A 14,610-nucleotide genomic window follows, 5' to 3' on the forward strand; every position below is an offset into this window, starting at 1 on the left:
ATATCATTATGTTTGTTTAATGTCTAATGTCTTATAATGTGTGTTTGTTTAAGTTCAATATGTTTGTTCAATATCTATTCATTAAGTTTAATATGTTTTGTTTGATTTTAATTTTGTAATTTTATGTTTTCAGTGTTTTTAATTGAACTTTATTTAAACTCAATGATAGGGTGTATTAATTTAAACATTTTGTGTATTCATATTAATTACAATGAATATTTCATATTAATTAAAATTAAAATCTCATATTACTACAAATGATAAGAAAAAAAAATATGGTATATTAATTATAGTTATAAAACTTAATCAGTTAATAAAAAATATAAAATTTATATTATAATATATATATATATATTTAGAGTTTTGTGAATAGTGTTACAACATAAAAATCTAAAAAAGAAATTGGTCTTGAAGATGTCGTTCGGTTGGAGCTTGACACACGCCAAATATAGTTTTATAGTGTTCGATTGGAGTTGCTCTTATTAATTCAAAATTTTGAATGCCAATTTTAAAGAAATTTTTTTCTTAATATTTATTTACACTAACAAAAAACCTAAGTTTTAGTTGTGGGTAGGGCACAATCCAATTATTAAAAACATTAGACCAGGCCTGATAATATTTACAATTTTTTCATGCCCTCTTTCAAACCAATAATTTTAGCGCGTTCAGCCCTTCAGGACCAACAGCATGCATTGGTTCCATACCGCCATTAGACCAATGCATTATATTCTCTCGGTTTGTAGACCCTACGTTTGTTCCACGACCAGTACGTTATGTTTAGTTTTTTTTTTGGCTAAAGATGTTACTATCATTGAAAATGAAATGCAAGGTGGTACAAAGATGACAACCTAATACAATGCTTCGTTGGCAAAAAAAATAAGAATTGAAAAACAAGGAGAGCAATACTACTGTGCAGAAAGAAGTTAGATTATCTCAGCCAAAGCGACATTAAGTTTCCAAAATGTAGTTTCCGTCGTCTTGCAGTGATGGTGTTACCATCGAAAACTGTGCTCGCAGGCAGTGGCGAAGCTAGAATTTTTTTTGTTAGGGAGATATAAAGACATATGATTTTATGAATGAGAATATTAACAGTAAGCTTTAATAAGTTACACTAATTTTTTTAAATTTATCCTGACTCAACGTATGTGGCTCCGCCACTTTGTCTAACATAGGGTCATTCGCCCCCATTGATTTTAAAATTTTGGTGTAGTTTATTAAAGCCAAATATCAATGCCCCTACTTCTAAAATTATATATACTCTTATTTGTTTCCAATGAAAAAAAATTATGGCTCCGCCACTGCTCGCAGGATTGAATGCTTAGTTTAGTTTGTATTTATTTGGTCCAAGTGAATTTTTAACAATATCATGCATTTTAATCAAAATTCATCTTGTATGCATTAATTAACGTTTGTTATTTTACCAAAATATGTGATACTGAACTAAAAGAACAAAAAAAAAAAGAAAAATGTTTTTCTTTCGTTGAGCTTTAAACAACTGAGGTTGAAAGACGTGTGTAATTGAGTCAACAAAAGATTGATTATAAACCACATATTTCACTGCAATACGAATCACAGTCCAATAAAAGCTGCAAGACTACTACACCCCGTTCACCTGGCGATAGATATACGACTTAGAAATGAACAAGAGCGCCGAGAAACCCACGCCGCTAATAACCGCAAGTAACCAATAGAAGAAATCAAGATGGGCTCTGTTCAGATTACTGTTGAACCAGCTGTTTCTGGCGTCTCCTCCAGTGGCCAAGTCGATCAGAGAGATAAGTAAGCTGCTCAATAAGCTTCCTACGCCCAAAGCACTTAAGTAGAATGCGAGACCAATGCTTCTCAGCTCGGTGGGGACTTGGCTGTAGAAGAATTCTTGCATTCCAACTAATGTGAATACGTCGGCCAATCCCAGCAAAAGATTGATAAGAAGATACACAACACGTATTACAGAAAGAAGAAGCGAAATGAAGAAACAGATCAAAAGGCAAATGAGTCAACAGAGCTGGAGTTAGTCAACGGAAAGTGAAGACTCTTATAGATAAGGAGGTTGTTACGGTTACAACAATATGAGAGATAAGAAGTATAAATAGAGTCTGTTGCCATTTTACTTTCTCTCACGCGAATTATGAACTAGATAAATCAGAGCGTCATGAGCTCGGTGAAGATCGTCATGAGATCTTGATCCAATCGAGATGAGATTGTGATCCTCTTGTTTGTAATTCGCATTTCTTCTCAATAAAGGATCTTCTTCTTCCTTCCTTCTCTCTACTTTCGATATCTTTACTCTATCATTGGTGCGGTGAAACTCGACGAATCAAACGCGATGTCGAACGGCGAAACGACGCCGATACATACAATTGGGGACGATTACAGCTCGGAACCTGCGACGGAGCTCAGAGAACGAGTAGAAGTGCTACATGGAGGACTCAAGCGATTATGTGAATCGAAAGTTCAGACGGAGACGCGAATCTCCGAAATGGACAAGAAATTAAATACGATGATGGCGATGATCGAAAAATTGACACCAAGCTCGAGCAATGGAGGTTCTCGAAACTCGGATGACATGAATCCAGCTCAAACACAATATCAGGTACGATCTAATCAACTGGAACAAAACCGGAATGAACAATCGTTAGGTTATCGATCTGGGAATTTGAATGTTGCAAATCGCGATAGTATGCTCAAAAAGATTGAGATGCCTAGTTTCGACGGAAAACAACCATACGAATGGATTACAGATGTAGAACACTTCTTCATGGTTGGCCGTTATACAGAAAATGAGAAGTTGGATTTGGTAGCACTGAGTCTTTCTGGTAAAGTGCGGAAATGGTTTGGATGGGAGATACAGCGAAATGGTTTTCGAGATTGGAGAGAATTTAAAGAAAAGCTGTTAGTGAGGTTTGCAGAAACGATAGAAGAAGAACCAGAAACAAGACTGTTATCACTCAAGCAAACGGGGTCAGTGAGCGACTATGTCTCTGAATTTGAGGAGTTATCATCGCTGGTTTCAGGACTAGATGACAGATATCTGATAAGAATCTTCTACAAAGGATTGAGTCCAGAGATGCAAGAGGTTATCAGAATGAAAGAACCACAAGGATTAAGGGTTCATATATCAGCAGTGCTACGAATGGAAACCAGTACATTCTGTAAAGTGGTTGGTGAATCTGGGAAAGAAGAAATTCGTTTTCCAAGACAAGGTGGTCCATTACGAAACTCTACGAACTACAACAGCTCGAGAAACATTGTGTCGAGGGGGAACAACACGAACTGGACAGAGGCTCACAAGTCACACCAAACAGTTAAAGAAACAAACCAGTTGAAGGAGAATACAACACAAGCGAGAAACGATCTGAGACCTCGACAACGATTTTCAGATCTACAGCTGGATGCAATGAGGAAAGAGGGGTTATGTTTTAAATGTGGAGCAAAGTGGTCAAGAACTCATGGAAGAGAATGTCCGATGAAAGAACTGAAAATCTTAACGGTAATAAATGGATACGACTTGGAAGTTCTGGCTAGTGAAGATGAGGAATACGAAGGAGAACAAGCTCTAGTAACTACTGAATTCATGGTGTTATCTCTCAACTCATTTTTGGGAATGCACTCACCTAAAACGACTAAACTACATGGTCGAATAGGCAAACTTGAGGTGATAGTCATGCTCGATAGTGGAGCATCCCACAATTTCATATCTCCAGAAATTGTGAAGAAGTTGCGGTTGAAAGTTTGTGCAGACAGCAACTTAGATGTGTTATTAGGCAATGGTGTAACTATTAAAGGCAGCGGAATATGCCCAGCAGTGATATTTCAACTGTCTAACGAAAATTTCACATCTGACTTCATCTCATTGGAATTGGGAATGGTGGATGTTATTCTAGGAATACAATGGTTGGAGACTTTGGGCAAGTGTGAGATCGATTGGAAGAAGCAGGAACTCTCTTTTGTTCACCAAGGGAAAATGGTAACACTATGGGGTGATCCATCTCTACACTTCCCCAAACTATCCTTTAAATCATTATCCTATACACAAAACACTGGATTTCAAGGGAGGAGAAGTCTTGTATTGTCCAGTGCGGATGTGTCACCGATTCCGTTTAAAATTCCACCTGAGGTAACAGCCGTTTTGGAACAGTTTGAAGAAGTATTTGCAGTTCCAAAAGGATTACCTCCAGCACGTGGACACGAGCATGCCATTGTGCTACAACCAGGAGTTAATGCGATATCAGTCCGACCTTATCGTTACCCTCATGCGAGTAAGGTAATAATGGAAAGTATGGTAAACGACATGCTCAAGTCGGGTATCATTAGACCAAGCACAAGCCCTTTCTCGAGTCCTGTTCTTTTGGTAAAGAAAAAGGATGCTTCTTGGAGGTTTTGTGTTGATTACAGAGCTCTAAATAGGGTCACAGTGCCGGACAAGTTTCCCATACCAGTAATTGATCAACTCCTGGACGAATTGAATGGTGCCACAGTGTTTTCCAAACTCGATCTACGTTCAGGGTACCATCAAATTCTAATGAAAGAACAAGACATAGAAAAAACAGCGTTTCGAACAGTGGAAGGCCATTACGAGTTTCTAGTTATGCTTTTTGGCCTAACAAATGCTCCAGCAACCTTCCAAGCACTCATGAACACTGTCTTCAAACCGTTCTTGCGAGGATTTGTTCTAGTGTTTTTTGACGACGTGTTGGTGTATAGCAAGGATGTTTCTCAACATGTAGAACATTTGGCAGCTGTATTGAGAGTTTTTGCAAAACAGCAGCTATTCGCCAACAAGAAAAAATGTATGTTTGGCTTACCTCAGGTAGAATACCTTGGCCATATTATATCAAAAGAAGGAGTAGCAACTGATTCCACAAAAACAGAAGCGATGAAACGTTGGCCAACACCTAAGAACATCAAGCAACTAAGAGGCTTTCTGGGATTGACAGGGTATTACCGGAAGTTTGTGAGAGGATATGGGGTATTAGCAAAGCCATTAACAGAACTATTGAAGAAAGATAACTTCCAGTGGTCACCAGAAGCACAAGAAGCATTTAATAAACTCAAAGAAGCGATAATCTCGGCTCCGGTATTGGCACTACCAGATTTTGAGAAAATTTTTGTTGTAGAATCGGATGCTTCGGGTTTCGGTTTGGGAGCAGTTCTGATGCAGGATCGAAAACCTATAGCTTTTTTCAGTCACGGTTTAACAACTCGAGAACAAATGAAGCCGGCATATGAACGAGAATTGATGGCAATCGTAATGGCAGTGCAGAAATGGAAACATTACTTGTTGGGCCGAAAATTTGTGGTTCATACTGATCAGAGAAGCTTGAAGTTTTTGTTAGAACAGAAGGAGGTGAATATGGAGTATCAAAGATGGTTAACAAGGCTATTGGGGTTTGATTTCGACATTTTTTACAAGCCAGGGTGTGAGAACAAAGCAGCTGACGGATTATCTAAAATGCTACCAGCTGAATTGGGTTCGTTGAACACAGTTTTATTGACTCTAGCAGTTCCTTCAGTGTTACAGCTACAAGATTTGTATAAGGAAATTGAGGAAGATCAAACACTTCGGGAATTAGCAGAAAAAATTCAACGAGGTCAGAATAAGATTCAAGGTTATGAAGTGCTGAATGGTCACGTGTGGTACAGAAGGCGTTTGATGATTCCACAACAGTCAGTATTCATTCCGATAATTTTGCGGGAATACCACGATGGTAAGCTTGGTGGACATTCAGGGGTCCTAAAAACAGTGAAGAGGATACAACAGGTGTTCTATTGGACTGGAATGTTCAAGACGATTCAGAAATACGTTGCAGAGTGTGAAATTTGTCAACAACATAAGTACTCAACACTGACACCAGCCGGACTATTGCAACCTCTACCTATACCTACTCAAATATGGGAAGACATATGTATGGACTTTGTAGAAGGGTTGCCAACATCGCAGGGATTTAACGTGGTCTTGGTGGTAATAGACAGGCTGAGTAAATACGCACATTTTGTGGGTCTCCGCCATCCGTTTACAGCCGTAGATGTGGCACAGAAACTTTTGTCAGAAATTGTGAAGTTACATGGGTTTCCGAAGTCGATAATCTCCGACAGAGATCGCATATTTCTGAGTGCGTTTTGGAAGGATATGTTTAAGCTGTCAGGTACTAAACTGAACTATAGTACCGCGTTCCATCCTCAAACGGACGGACAAACGGAGGTCCTAAACCGATGTCTGGAAACGTACCTTCGGTGTTTTGCTTCAGGACACCCGAAAACGTGGCACAAGTTCTTGACTTGGGCAGAACTGTGGTACAACACGACGTATCACACATCACTACAGACCACTCCATTCAAAGTTGTGTACGGAAGAGATCCTCCAGCTCTAGTTCGTTATGAGAAAGGATCAACAACAAACTGTGAACTGGAGCAAATGCTAAAAGAAAGGGACGAGATGTTGAGCTTAATAAAGATGCAGTTGGAGAAAGCACAACATCTGATGAGGAAAAATGCAGATAAACACCGAAGAGAGGCCCAATTTGAAGTAGGAGACAAGGTGTATTTGAAGCTTAAACCATATAGACAACAAACGGTGGTTCGGAGATTCTGTCAAAAGCTATCCGCAAGATATTTTGGCCCTTATGAAATTCTGGAAAGAATTGGCAAGGTAGCTTATCGTCTCCAACTACCTAAAGAGTCTAAAGTGCATGACGTCTTCCATATTTCTCAGTTAAAACTGGCATTGGGAAAGAATCATCAGGTGCAACCATTACCTCCAACGATGACTGATATAATGGAACAAGAGTGGGAACCAGAGGCTATTTTGGATAAGCGTTTCTCACCTTCTGGTGTAGTTGAAGTCCTGGTGAAATGGGAAGGGAAACCAGACTATTAGAACACGTGGGTTCCTACGAAAGTGTTATTAACACAGTTTCCTTATCACAAGCTTGAGGGCAAGCTTGATTTCGTTGGGGGGAGTATTGATAAGAAGATACACAACACGTATTACAGAAAGAAGAAGCGAAATGAAGAAACAGATCAAAAGGCAAATGAGTCAACAGAGCTGGAGTTAGTCAACGGAAAGTGAAGACTCTTATAGATAAGGAGGTTGTTACGGTTACAACAATATGAGAGATAAGAAGTATAAATAGAGTCTGTTGCCATTTTACTTTCTCTCACGCGAATTATGAACTAGATAAATCAGAGCGTCATGAGCTCGGTGAAGATCGTCATGAGATCTTGATCCAATCGAGATGAGATTGTGATCCTCTTGTTTGTAATTCGCATTTCTTCTCAATAAAGGATCTTCTTCTTCCTTCCTTCTCTCTACTTTCGATATCTTTACTCTATCACAGATACTGAGGTATCAACCACCATATCGACATTGGAACAGTTGTTTGCGGTTGGTCTATAAGCCCGTGTTCTTTTGCAGTCTTGAGCCGCTTTGTCTCAACCAGAGCTGCAATCACCATGGTGAGAGTTGCTATTACCATTCCGGTTCCAATTCTTTTGAGCGTTGTGATGCCACAAGGATCTTTGGTTATGGACCTGGCCATTGGGACCAAAACACGGTCGTAGATGAGGACAAAGAGGACAATGGATATGCCAATAAGGACCTGAAGAGAAGCTGGCGGGATCTTTACACCGGGAGCTATTGTTCTTTCCATTGTGACGCCTTGCTTTGTGAAGAAAGTCGTGTATTGCGCGTAAGGTATGGCGTAGGCGAGAGTTGTAAGCCATAGTGGGATAAGCCTGACAAGAGCTGTGGCATCATTGACATCACTAACACTGCATGGATTCGGGGCAAGCAAGGCTTTGTTGAGTAACCTATGATAAGAATTGGCTTAGAACTATAACATGATTTCATTCCAGAAAAGCCATGTTTTAAGGTGCATCTTCTTCACATCTACTTATGTACTGTTCTCTTTCCGTGTAGGAATTTTAGGCAAACATACCTCAGCCTCTCTGGAGATCCTTGAGATGGATTTGTCTCCAGCTCAGTCGATCTTTGGTTCCTGAATGCTTGAAAGAAGACTCTACCTATCCTAACAAAGGGGTTGATTTCCTCTTCTGGTATTCTTTTGGTGTACCTGTAACACCTTCTCCCAAGGACAAAAATAACAAGAGAGATCAACATGAACACACATGGGATTCCAAACCCGAGTGCCCAGCTCACAGCTTCCTGAATGTACACAACAACTACAATGGCCAAACAGATCCCTGCAGACAAACTAAGGTACCACCAGTTGAAGAAGGAGCCTCTGTCACGTTTCTCTATTGGATCTTTTTCATCAAACTGGTCTGCCCCAAAAGCCTGAACACAAGGCTTATGCCCACTTTGTCCAATAGCTACCAGGTACAAAGAGAAGAAGAAGAGTACATTGAGCAAGGAAGAAGTTGAAGAAGAGGTCACTTCTGTATTCTCGCTAGTAATCGGAACCAGTAGTGCCGACAAAGTCAGAAGTGCCATCCCCTGACATCAAATCCACACTACCTAAAGTCAAATTTTCTACTTCTAAACTTTTGATCTCTGAGCATATAACGTGATAAAGTGCATCTCTTTCGTGAAGAACAATCAAAGCCAAAATGCTACTAATTGGTAGTACTTTAACAAGCATTAACCGGAAGAAACCTGGAACCCATAATCTAAACTCATACTATGCTCGAAATGAACAGATTTCTTCAATTTCTTCACCTAAAGTTTTCAAATTTAGATCGAAATTGGAATGAGAAGAGACAATAGTAGACCAACCAGTACGTAGATAAGAGAAGCGATGATGATTGTTCGATAACGGCCGAGAAAAGCGTCGGCGACGAAAGCACCCAGAACAGGAAGAAGACAGGAGATTCCCGACCACGCGTTGACGTTAGCGGCGGCGACCGCCGTAGATTGACGAAGAGGTCCGGTCAGGTAGCTAATCAGGTTTGATGCGATTCCATAGTAAGCGAACCTCTCCGCAACCTCCACACCTGCGAATATACTAAGAAATTCAGAAAAAAATTGGAGGAAAAAATAAGAAACAGAGCAGCTTTCGATCTCAATTGTTTTGATGTACCGATTATGAACCAAGCGGCTCTCCATCTACCGGTATTGGATCTGCCGGCGGCAAGTCCGTCGTGGTCAACAGCGTCGATCACGTATTCTTCTTGGAGAGGAGTTTCGGCGCTAGTCGCCATTTCTGTATAGAATGAGGAATTTGAGTAATTAACCAACGGCAGATTTTTGTCTCATCTCCTTGCATCTGTACTGTAATTCGCTGTTGGAAGGAAGAAGAAGCTAAAGCTATTACGTAATTTTTTGTCTAATTTTGTTTAGACATTTTTTTTTTCATCTTACCACTCTTTTATCGCTCACAGACTCTAATTGTGTTGATTAGGAAACTAATTAGCAAATTCTTTTTTGTTTTTTGTTTGTCTTCTTTGAGTAAAACGACTAATAATTAAGAATGTGAGGTTTACAAGAATCACGTTATTGTTTATTTCTTCTTCATCAGAAAATCAACAAGGCTCTTGTTTAGTTGCTTCTTAAAACACTGTCGTTTTTAAAGTCTTCCGAAAGTCCCTTTTAAGGCTTTAACGGTTGTTGGACAAACGACTTGTGCCTTGGAAGCTCCAAGAACCAAGAATGCACATCATGTCAAAACTTTTCTTTTTTTTAATGAAAAGAGAGTATATTACGAGATGCCGAATATAATTTTATAAGTATGTCCGTGTATCATGGCAATTGATCTGCTAATGCATAATGCATTGATCCAAAATACTCTTCATATTTCTCATAATTCAGTAATTAATCCGAAAATCGAGACGCCGACCCCTATATGATTGTTTTAAGTTGTACGTACCATGTATTTATCATGTTATATATTATATGTTTTATATATATATACATGGTTACAACATAATATTGTTTTGATATGATCCATGAAATGGTTGATATATAGCATGTGTTTATCCTTTATTATTGACAATTGAATTAAAATTTGTTTTAACAAATTAAGTGTTTTTATGTATGTCTACATATACTCTCTTATAGATCAGAATTATGTTAAAAGTTAAAACCATTAATTTATTGTCATTTTCATGAATGTTGGGCAGGGCGGCTCTGAGTTTCTATAGAACATATCAAAACCATTACATTTATCGTCGTTCTCATTTTTTTTGTACGCTATCCTCGTTTTATTTTTGTTTAAGATTTTCACTTAAGAAAGAAATACTTCATTTAGTTTGCCTAGATATATCTAATTTTGAGAATTTATATTATTTCTTTCAAATTTAGTAGTAAAAACAAAAAATTAACCCTTTGTATCAATGGCTGCGGACCTGCGGTTCGTCTCACCATTGCCCACACATATATCATGTTTTCAATAGCTTACAGTTGTCTATAAATCATTAAAAGGTTTGATACAAGAAGGATTAAAAGTTATTTGCATAGCCAGAATATCATACCTAGTACGTATGAATCTGAGCCTCTGATAGATTCATGAAGTCACATGTTGTTTGATGAAGGGTTCATGAAGTCACATGTGAATTTTAGTTGTCTTTTCATTTATTTATCTCAATTATATACACCGATCTTTATCAAAAAAGATTATATACACCGATAACAAGCGTAGATGTTTATAACGACTTAATACGTCCGAAAGATTTGTAGTGATATCCTTTTTTGTATTGGATATGTGCACACTTATTGGCAATAATTCATTCCCTAGTTTGCTGGTAATTGTACAGTCTCCAGAATCAGACATGTCGTACGTCAAATTTTGAAATTGTGTTGTGTAAATTAAAGACCACATGTACCATTATTATTATGAAAAGCCTATACACGTAGAACGATAGTTCGTGAACACACACACAGTCTCTCTCTCTCTCACACACATACACACATTAATACACAAGTTAATCGTGTCTGATTTTGTTAGATTTTCAGTCGAGTTTCTTTCTTTAATTTTGACATAAGAAAAGTATCACAAATTTAATTCCGACATCACATCAGCTGTGGTTGATTGTGGTTGATTGAGAGCATGACCAATGGTTTCTCCTTGAGTTTCTCCTTAATAAAAATATTATTTTAATGAAAAAGAAAGAGAAGGAGGAAGATCGATCTTTATTTAAGGTCTGCAAGGATCGATCTTTCATGATGATGTGGCATATTTTTATTGGATGCACCTTTTAATTCCTTGTAACTTCTTATTTTTTATATTAAATTTTCTTTAAAAAAAAAACTTTTTTGGGTTTCTCCGATATACATCAAAATATACAGGTTTTTTTGTAAGTTTCTTAAATGAATTTTAGTATTATAATAATTAAAAGAAATCCATATGGATTTTTCTGGTAAACATGGTCTGAGAAGTGGTCTTTGATTCTTTGAACCCGGAGATCAAAGGTTTAATAAATTGATTTATTTTCTTTCTTTTTTTCGAGATTTTTTATTTATTTATATTTATATCCTACGACTAGTAGCGATATCCTTGTTGTATTGGTAGTTTGGTACACTAAAAACTCGTGATCGGCCTCGGATATGTGCACACTTATTGGCAATAACTCGTTCTCTATTTTGCTGGTAATTACATCGTTCAGGATGAGACATGCATGCATGGTACCTCAATTTTAGAAAGTACGTGCTATTATTACAAGAACAAGAAAATACTTCACAACACACATATATAGTTTCATGAACACACATTAATACACGTTTTAATCGTCTCGTATTTTGTTGGAGTTTCAGTCGTCCTTCTTCCTTTAGTTTGAGCTGAAAAGTAGTTCACTAATTTATTTCGGATCAATTATTTGTCTTGAAATGAAAAAAAAAACGCATTTTTATAAAGCTTAATATATACAATTAGTATTTTTCAACATTTTTAATACACAACAATATTGATAGCTCTATGAGGCTTAGCACGTGTATATAAACCAACCATGCAACTTGTGAAATCATTCATATATACATCAAAAAAAAAAAAAAAAAAAAGATATGGCAATGGAGAAGAAAGTGACTTCTGGAGACGTGCCGGTCAGCCCGTTTTCACGGCTGTTCAGCTTGCCAGGTCTTGATTGTTTCAACATCGTAACCATCGGATTCAAAAATGAAGCCAATCCATCAGCTTTCATTGAAGGTTTGAAGAACACATTGATCAACCATCCACGCTTCTCTAGCATACTAGTAATTAACACACAAACACACGTTCATATCTATATATATTATATAAACTCTTGCAGCCATATTTGTGCGCAACTTTGAAATGATTTGTTTATGTTATCTTCTATAGGAGACAGGTCTTGGTGAACACAAAGCGAAATGGATCCCCACAAAAGTAAAAGTTGAAGATCATGTCGTTGTTCCAGATATAGATCCCACCATTGAAAATCCTGATCAATTTTTAGAGGATTATACATCAAATATGGTTTTTTCACCAATGGATATGTCTAAACCGTTATGGGAGATACATCTATTGAAAATGAAAACATCAAATGCAGAATCTCTTGTCGTGGCGAGATTTCATCATTCTTTGGGTGATGGGATGTCTCTTATGTCTCTTTTACTCGCTTGTAGTCGAAAAACAAATGACCCGGAGACACTACCCACTTTGGTTGCTCCAAAGAAAAAGAAAGTAACCAATGTTTGCTGGTCTTTGGTTGCTCGCTTTTGGTTCATAGTAAGACTAATGTTCCACACTTTTGTTGAAGTTTTCAAGTTTTTGCTCATTTTATGTTCCGTCCGAGACGCTGGGACTCCTCTTATGGAAAAACCAAGTGCTACTCTTAGCCCTAATAAGTTTATTCATAGAGTCATTAGTTTGGATGATGTGAAAGTCGTGAAGAACGCAATGAATATGGTACGTAGTATTTCCTTTTTCTTTCTTGCTTGTTAATCAATAGTTGACCAAACATTAAGCGCTATAGTATTTTCATTTTGTCCTCTCTCTTAATTAGACTGTGAACGACGTTATCCATGGGATGGTGCAAGCTGGTCTTTCGCGATATTTGAGTGAAAAAAATGGTAAATCTTTTAGTATCATTTTTTGCTATCGTGAAAATTACATTTGTAAACGTTTCTAACATTTTGTTATCTTTGGCTTTTGTAAACAGATTCTAAAACAAATCCGAAGCTAAGAAAATCTCTAGAAAAGATATGTCTTCGTGGTGTTGTTTTTTTTAACCTAAGATCAAACAAAAAAATCGAGGTGCAAACAAACATTATTCCTTAAAGGGTCTTTAATTATTCTCTATATAAAAAGAAAACAGTTAAAATATCAACGTCCTAATTAATTAATTTGTTTTGTCATATATAATATAGGATCTTGCTGAGATGATGGCGAAACGTTCAACGTCAAGATGGGGAAACTCAATTGGTTATGTTATGATTCCGCTATGGATGAGACCTGAAAACGATATATTTGAATACATCCGACGAGCCAAAACTATTATGGACCGGAAAAAACTTTCCCTCGAACCTTTATTTTCCTATGTGTTGCTCAAATTGACTGTGGAAGTTTTCGGATTCAGGGTGAGATAGTAAATCAAATTTATTTTGATAATTCTATAGATGTGAATGATGAATTCTAATGGATTCATTTGGCCGTATGGGTGTGGGAAACAGGCACTAAGAAATCTTGCAATGAGAATTTTCGGTCGCTCAACAATCATATTGTCAAATGTTGTCGGTCCATCCGAAGAAATAAGCCTTTTCGAGCATCATATATCTTATGTTGCCGCAAGTATATATGGCATTCCACAGGTATATAACCCAATATCTTCCTTGAAACTATTTTAAAAAGTCATATCAACTTAATTTCCTTTGGAATAGATGTTTTTGCTTAATTTGCCCACATGTCCACCTTTTTAAAAAATTCTCTTACCATTATATCTTAGATATTATGAGCAGATAATAATACAGCTATGTATATTATAAAAAACGGGACTTTGTTTTTTTTTTACAATATATTATCACCATTGTAACTTTATAATTCTTGACTAAATTATCTTCCTTTGTTTGTTGTCCACACAAAATAAACTCTACTAATTTTTGAAAGAAAGGAGAGTAATAATTTGCTTGTGAAGCCCAAGAAAATGGGGACCCCATACAAATGTTTCCTTTAACTATGTTTTCTGTTAAGATCTAATTAGGTTTAAACGAATAAACCCTTACTCAACGAAACTAACAATATGTTGTTTGTGGGACAAGGCACTCATTGTCCACATAACGAGCTACGTAAACAAAGCTATCATCAATCTTGGAGTTGATCTCGACGTGATTCCATACCCTCATCACCTTTGTGATCTCATAGTCGAAGCTCTTCACATGATGAAATCCAAAGCCGAAGAAATAAGCTCTGCTGATTCAAATGTTTAAACACGAAATGTTTAATGGAGAACCTACTCATGCAAAACTCTTATAACTTATTCCATTTCCTATGATAAATGTTGTTTTCAATAAATATCTTTAATGATATGTATGTTATATAGATGGAAAAGAACCTATCATGCTCTTATCAAATATTCCGTTTCCTAGGAAATTTGTTTTATCTATGTATAATAAGTTTCAATGAAAAATGTCGTTTTCAATACCTATTTTGAAGGAAATTGTTGATGTCGAGATCTAAAAGAAGCTACTCATGCAAAATTCCTATT

At 37.1% G+C, this 14,610-nt stretch overlaps 2 protein-coding genes across 5 annotated transcripts; one reads left to right on the forward strand and one right to left on the reverse strand.

Moving 5' to 3' along the window:
• Positions 1–1,561: 1,561 nt before the first annotated feature.
• Positions 1,562–9,299, reverse strand: LOC18008006 (protein NRT1/ PTR FAMILY 5.14). 3 transcript variants are annotated; one of them, XM_024150338.1, is made up of 5 exons: positions 9,039–9,299; positions 8,735–8,952; positions 7,938–8,455; positions 7,335–7,770; positions 1,562–1,918 (listed from the first exon to the last, which is right to left on the reverse strand). In XM_024150338.1, the coding sequence occupies exons 1-5, from the start codon at positions 9,157–9,159 to the stop codon at positions 1,598–1,600; spliced, it is 1,614 nt and encodes a 537-aa protein (XP_024006106.1). In that variant the 5' UTR covers positions 9,160–9,299; the 3' UTR covers positions 1,562–1,597. The 3 variants fall into 3 exon arrangements, with proteins under 3 accessions (XP_024006106.1, XP_006390702.2, XP_024006112.1); XM_006390640.2 differs by having other exon boundaries at positions 1,565–1,918; positions 7,335–7,809; XM_024150344.1 differs by lacking the exon at positions 1,562–1,918 and adding an exon at positions 2,012–2,281 and having other exon boundaries at positions 7,322–7,809.
• A 2,631-nt stretch (positions 9,300–11,930) lies between these two features.
• LOC18007961 (O-acyltransferase WSD1) lies at positions 11,931–14,554 on the forward strand. Of its 2 annotated transcripts, none has more exons than XM_024150351.1 (7): positions 11,931–12,095; positions 12,249–12,815; positions 12,913–12,979; positions 13,069–13,163; positions 13,277–13,486; positions 13,580–13,717; positions 14,165–14,554. In XM_024150351.1, the coding sequence occupies exons 1-7, from the start codon at positions 12,066–12,068 to the stop codon at positions 14,330–14,332; spliced, it is 1,275 nt and encodes a 424-aa protein (XP_024006119.1). In that variant the 5' UTR covers positions 11,931–12,065; the 3' UTR covers positions 14,333–14,554. The 2 variants fall into 2 exon arrangements, with proteins under 2 accessions (XP_024006119.1, XP_006390703.1); XM_006390641.2 differs by having other exon boundaries at positions 11,937–12,142.
• The last annotated feature ends 56 nt before the right edge of the window (positions 14,555–14,610 follow it).

The sequence above is a fragment of the Eutrema salsugineum genome, unplaced genomic scaffold, assembly GCF_000478725.1.
Source record: "Eutrema salsugineum unplaced genomic scaffold, Eutsalg1_0 scaffold_9, whole genome shotgun sequence".
NCBI lineage: Eukaryota > Viridiplantae > Streptophyta > Magnoliopsida > Brassicales > Brassicaceae > Eutrema > Eutrema salsugineum.

What these genes read in the sequence shown, in the direction of transcription:
- LOC18008006 (XM_006390640.2), bottom strand. Translation starts at nt 9,159, where the DNA reads ATGGCGACTAGCGCCGAAACTCCTCTCCAAGAAGAATACGTGATCGAC. An exon ending in GGATCTCCAGAGAGGCTGAG is followed by an intron (nt 7,810 to 7,937) that starts GTATGTTTGCCT and finishes TTCTTATCATAG; the next exon opens with GTTACTCAACAAAGCCTTGC. An exon ending in GGTTGATACCTCAGTATCTG is followed by an intron (nt 1,919 to 7,334) that starts TGATAGAGTAAA and finishes CTTATCAATCTT; the next exon opens with TTGCTGGGATTGGCCGACGT.
- LOC18007961 (XM_006390641.2), top strand. Translation starts at nt 11,954, where the DNA reads ATGGCAATGGAGAAGAAAGTGACTTCTGGAGACGTGCCGGTCAGCCCG. An exon ending in CACGCTTCTCTAGCATACTA is followed by an intron (nt 12,143 to 12,248) that starts GTAATTAACACA and finishes TATCTTCTATAG; the next exon opens with GAGACAGGTCTTGGTGAACA. An exon ending in TGGAAGTTTTCGGATTCAGG is followed by an intron (nt 13,487 to 13,579) that starts GTGAGATAGTAA and finishes TGTGGGAAACAG; the next exon opens with GCACTAAGAAATCTTGCAAT.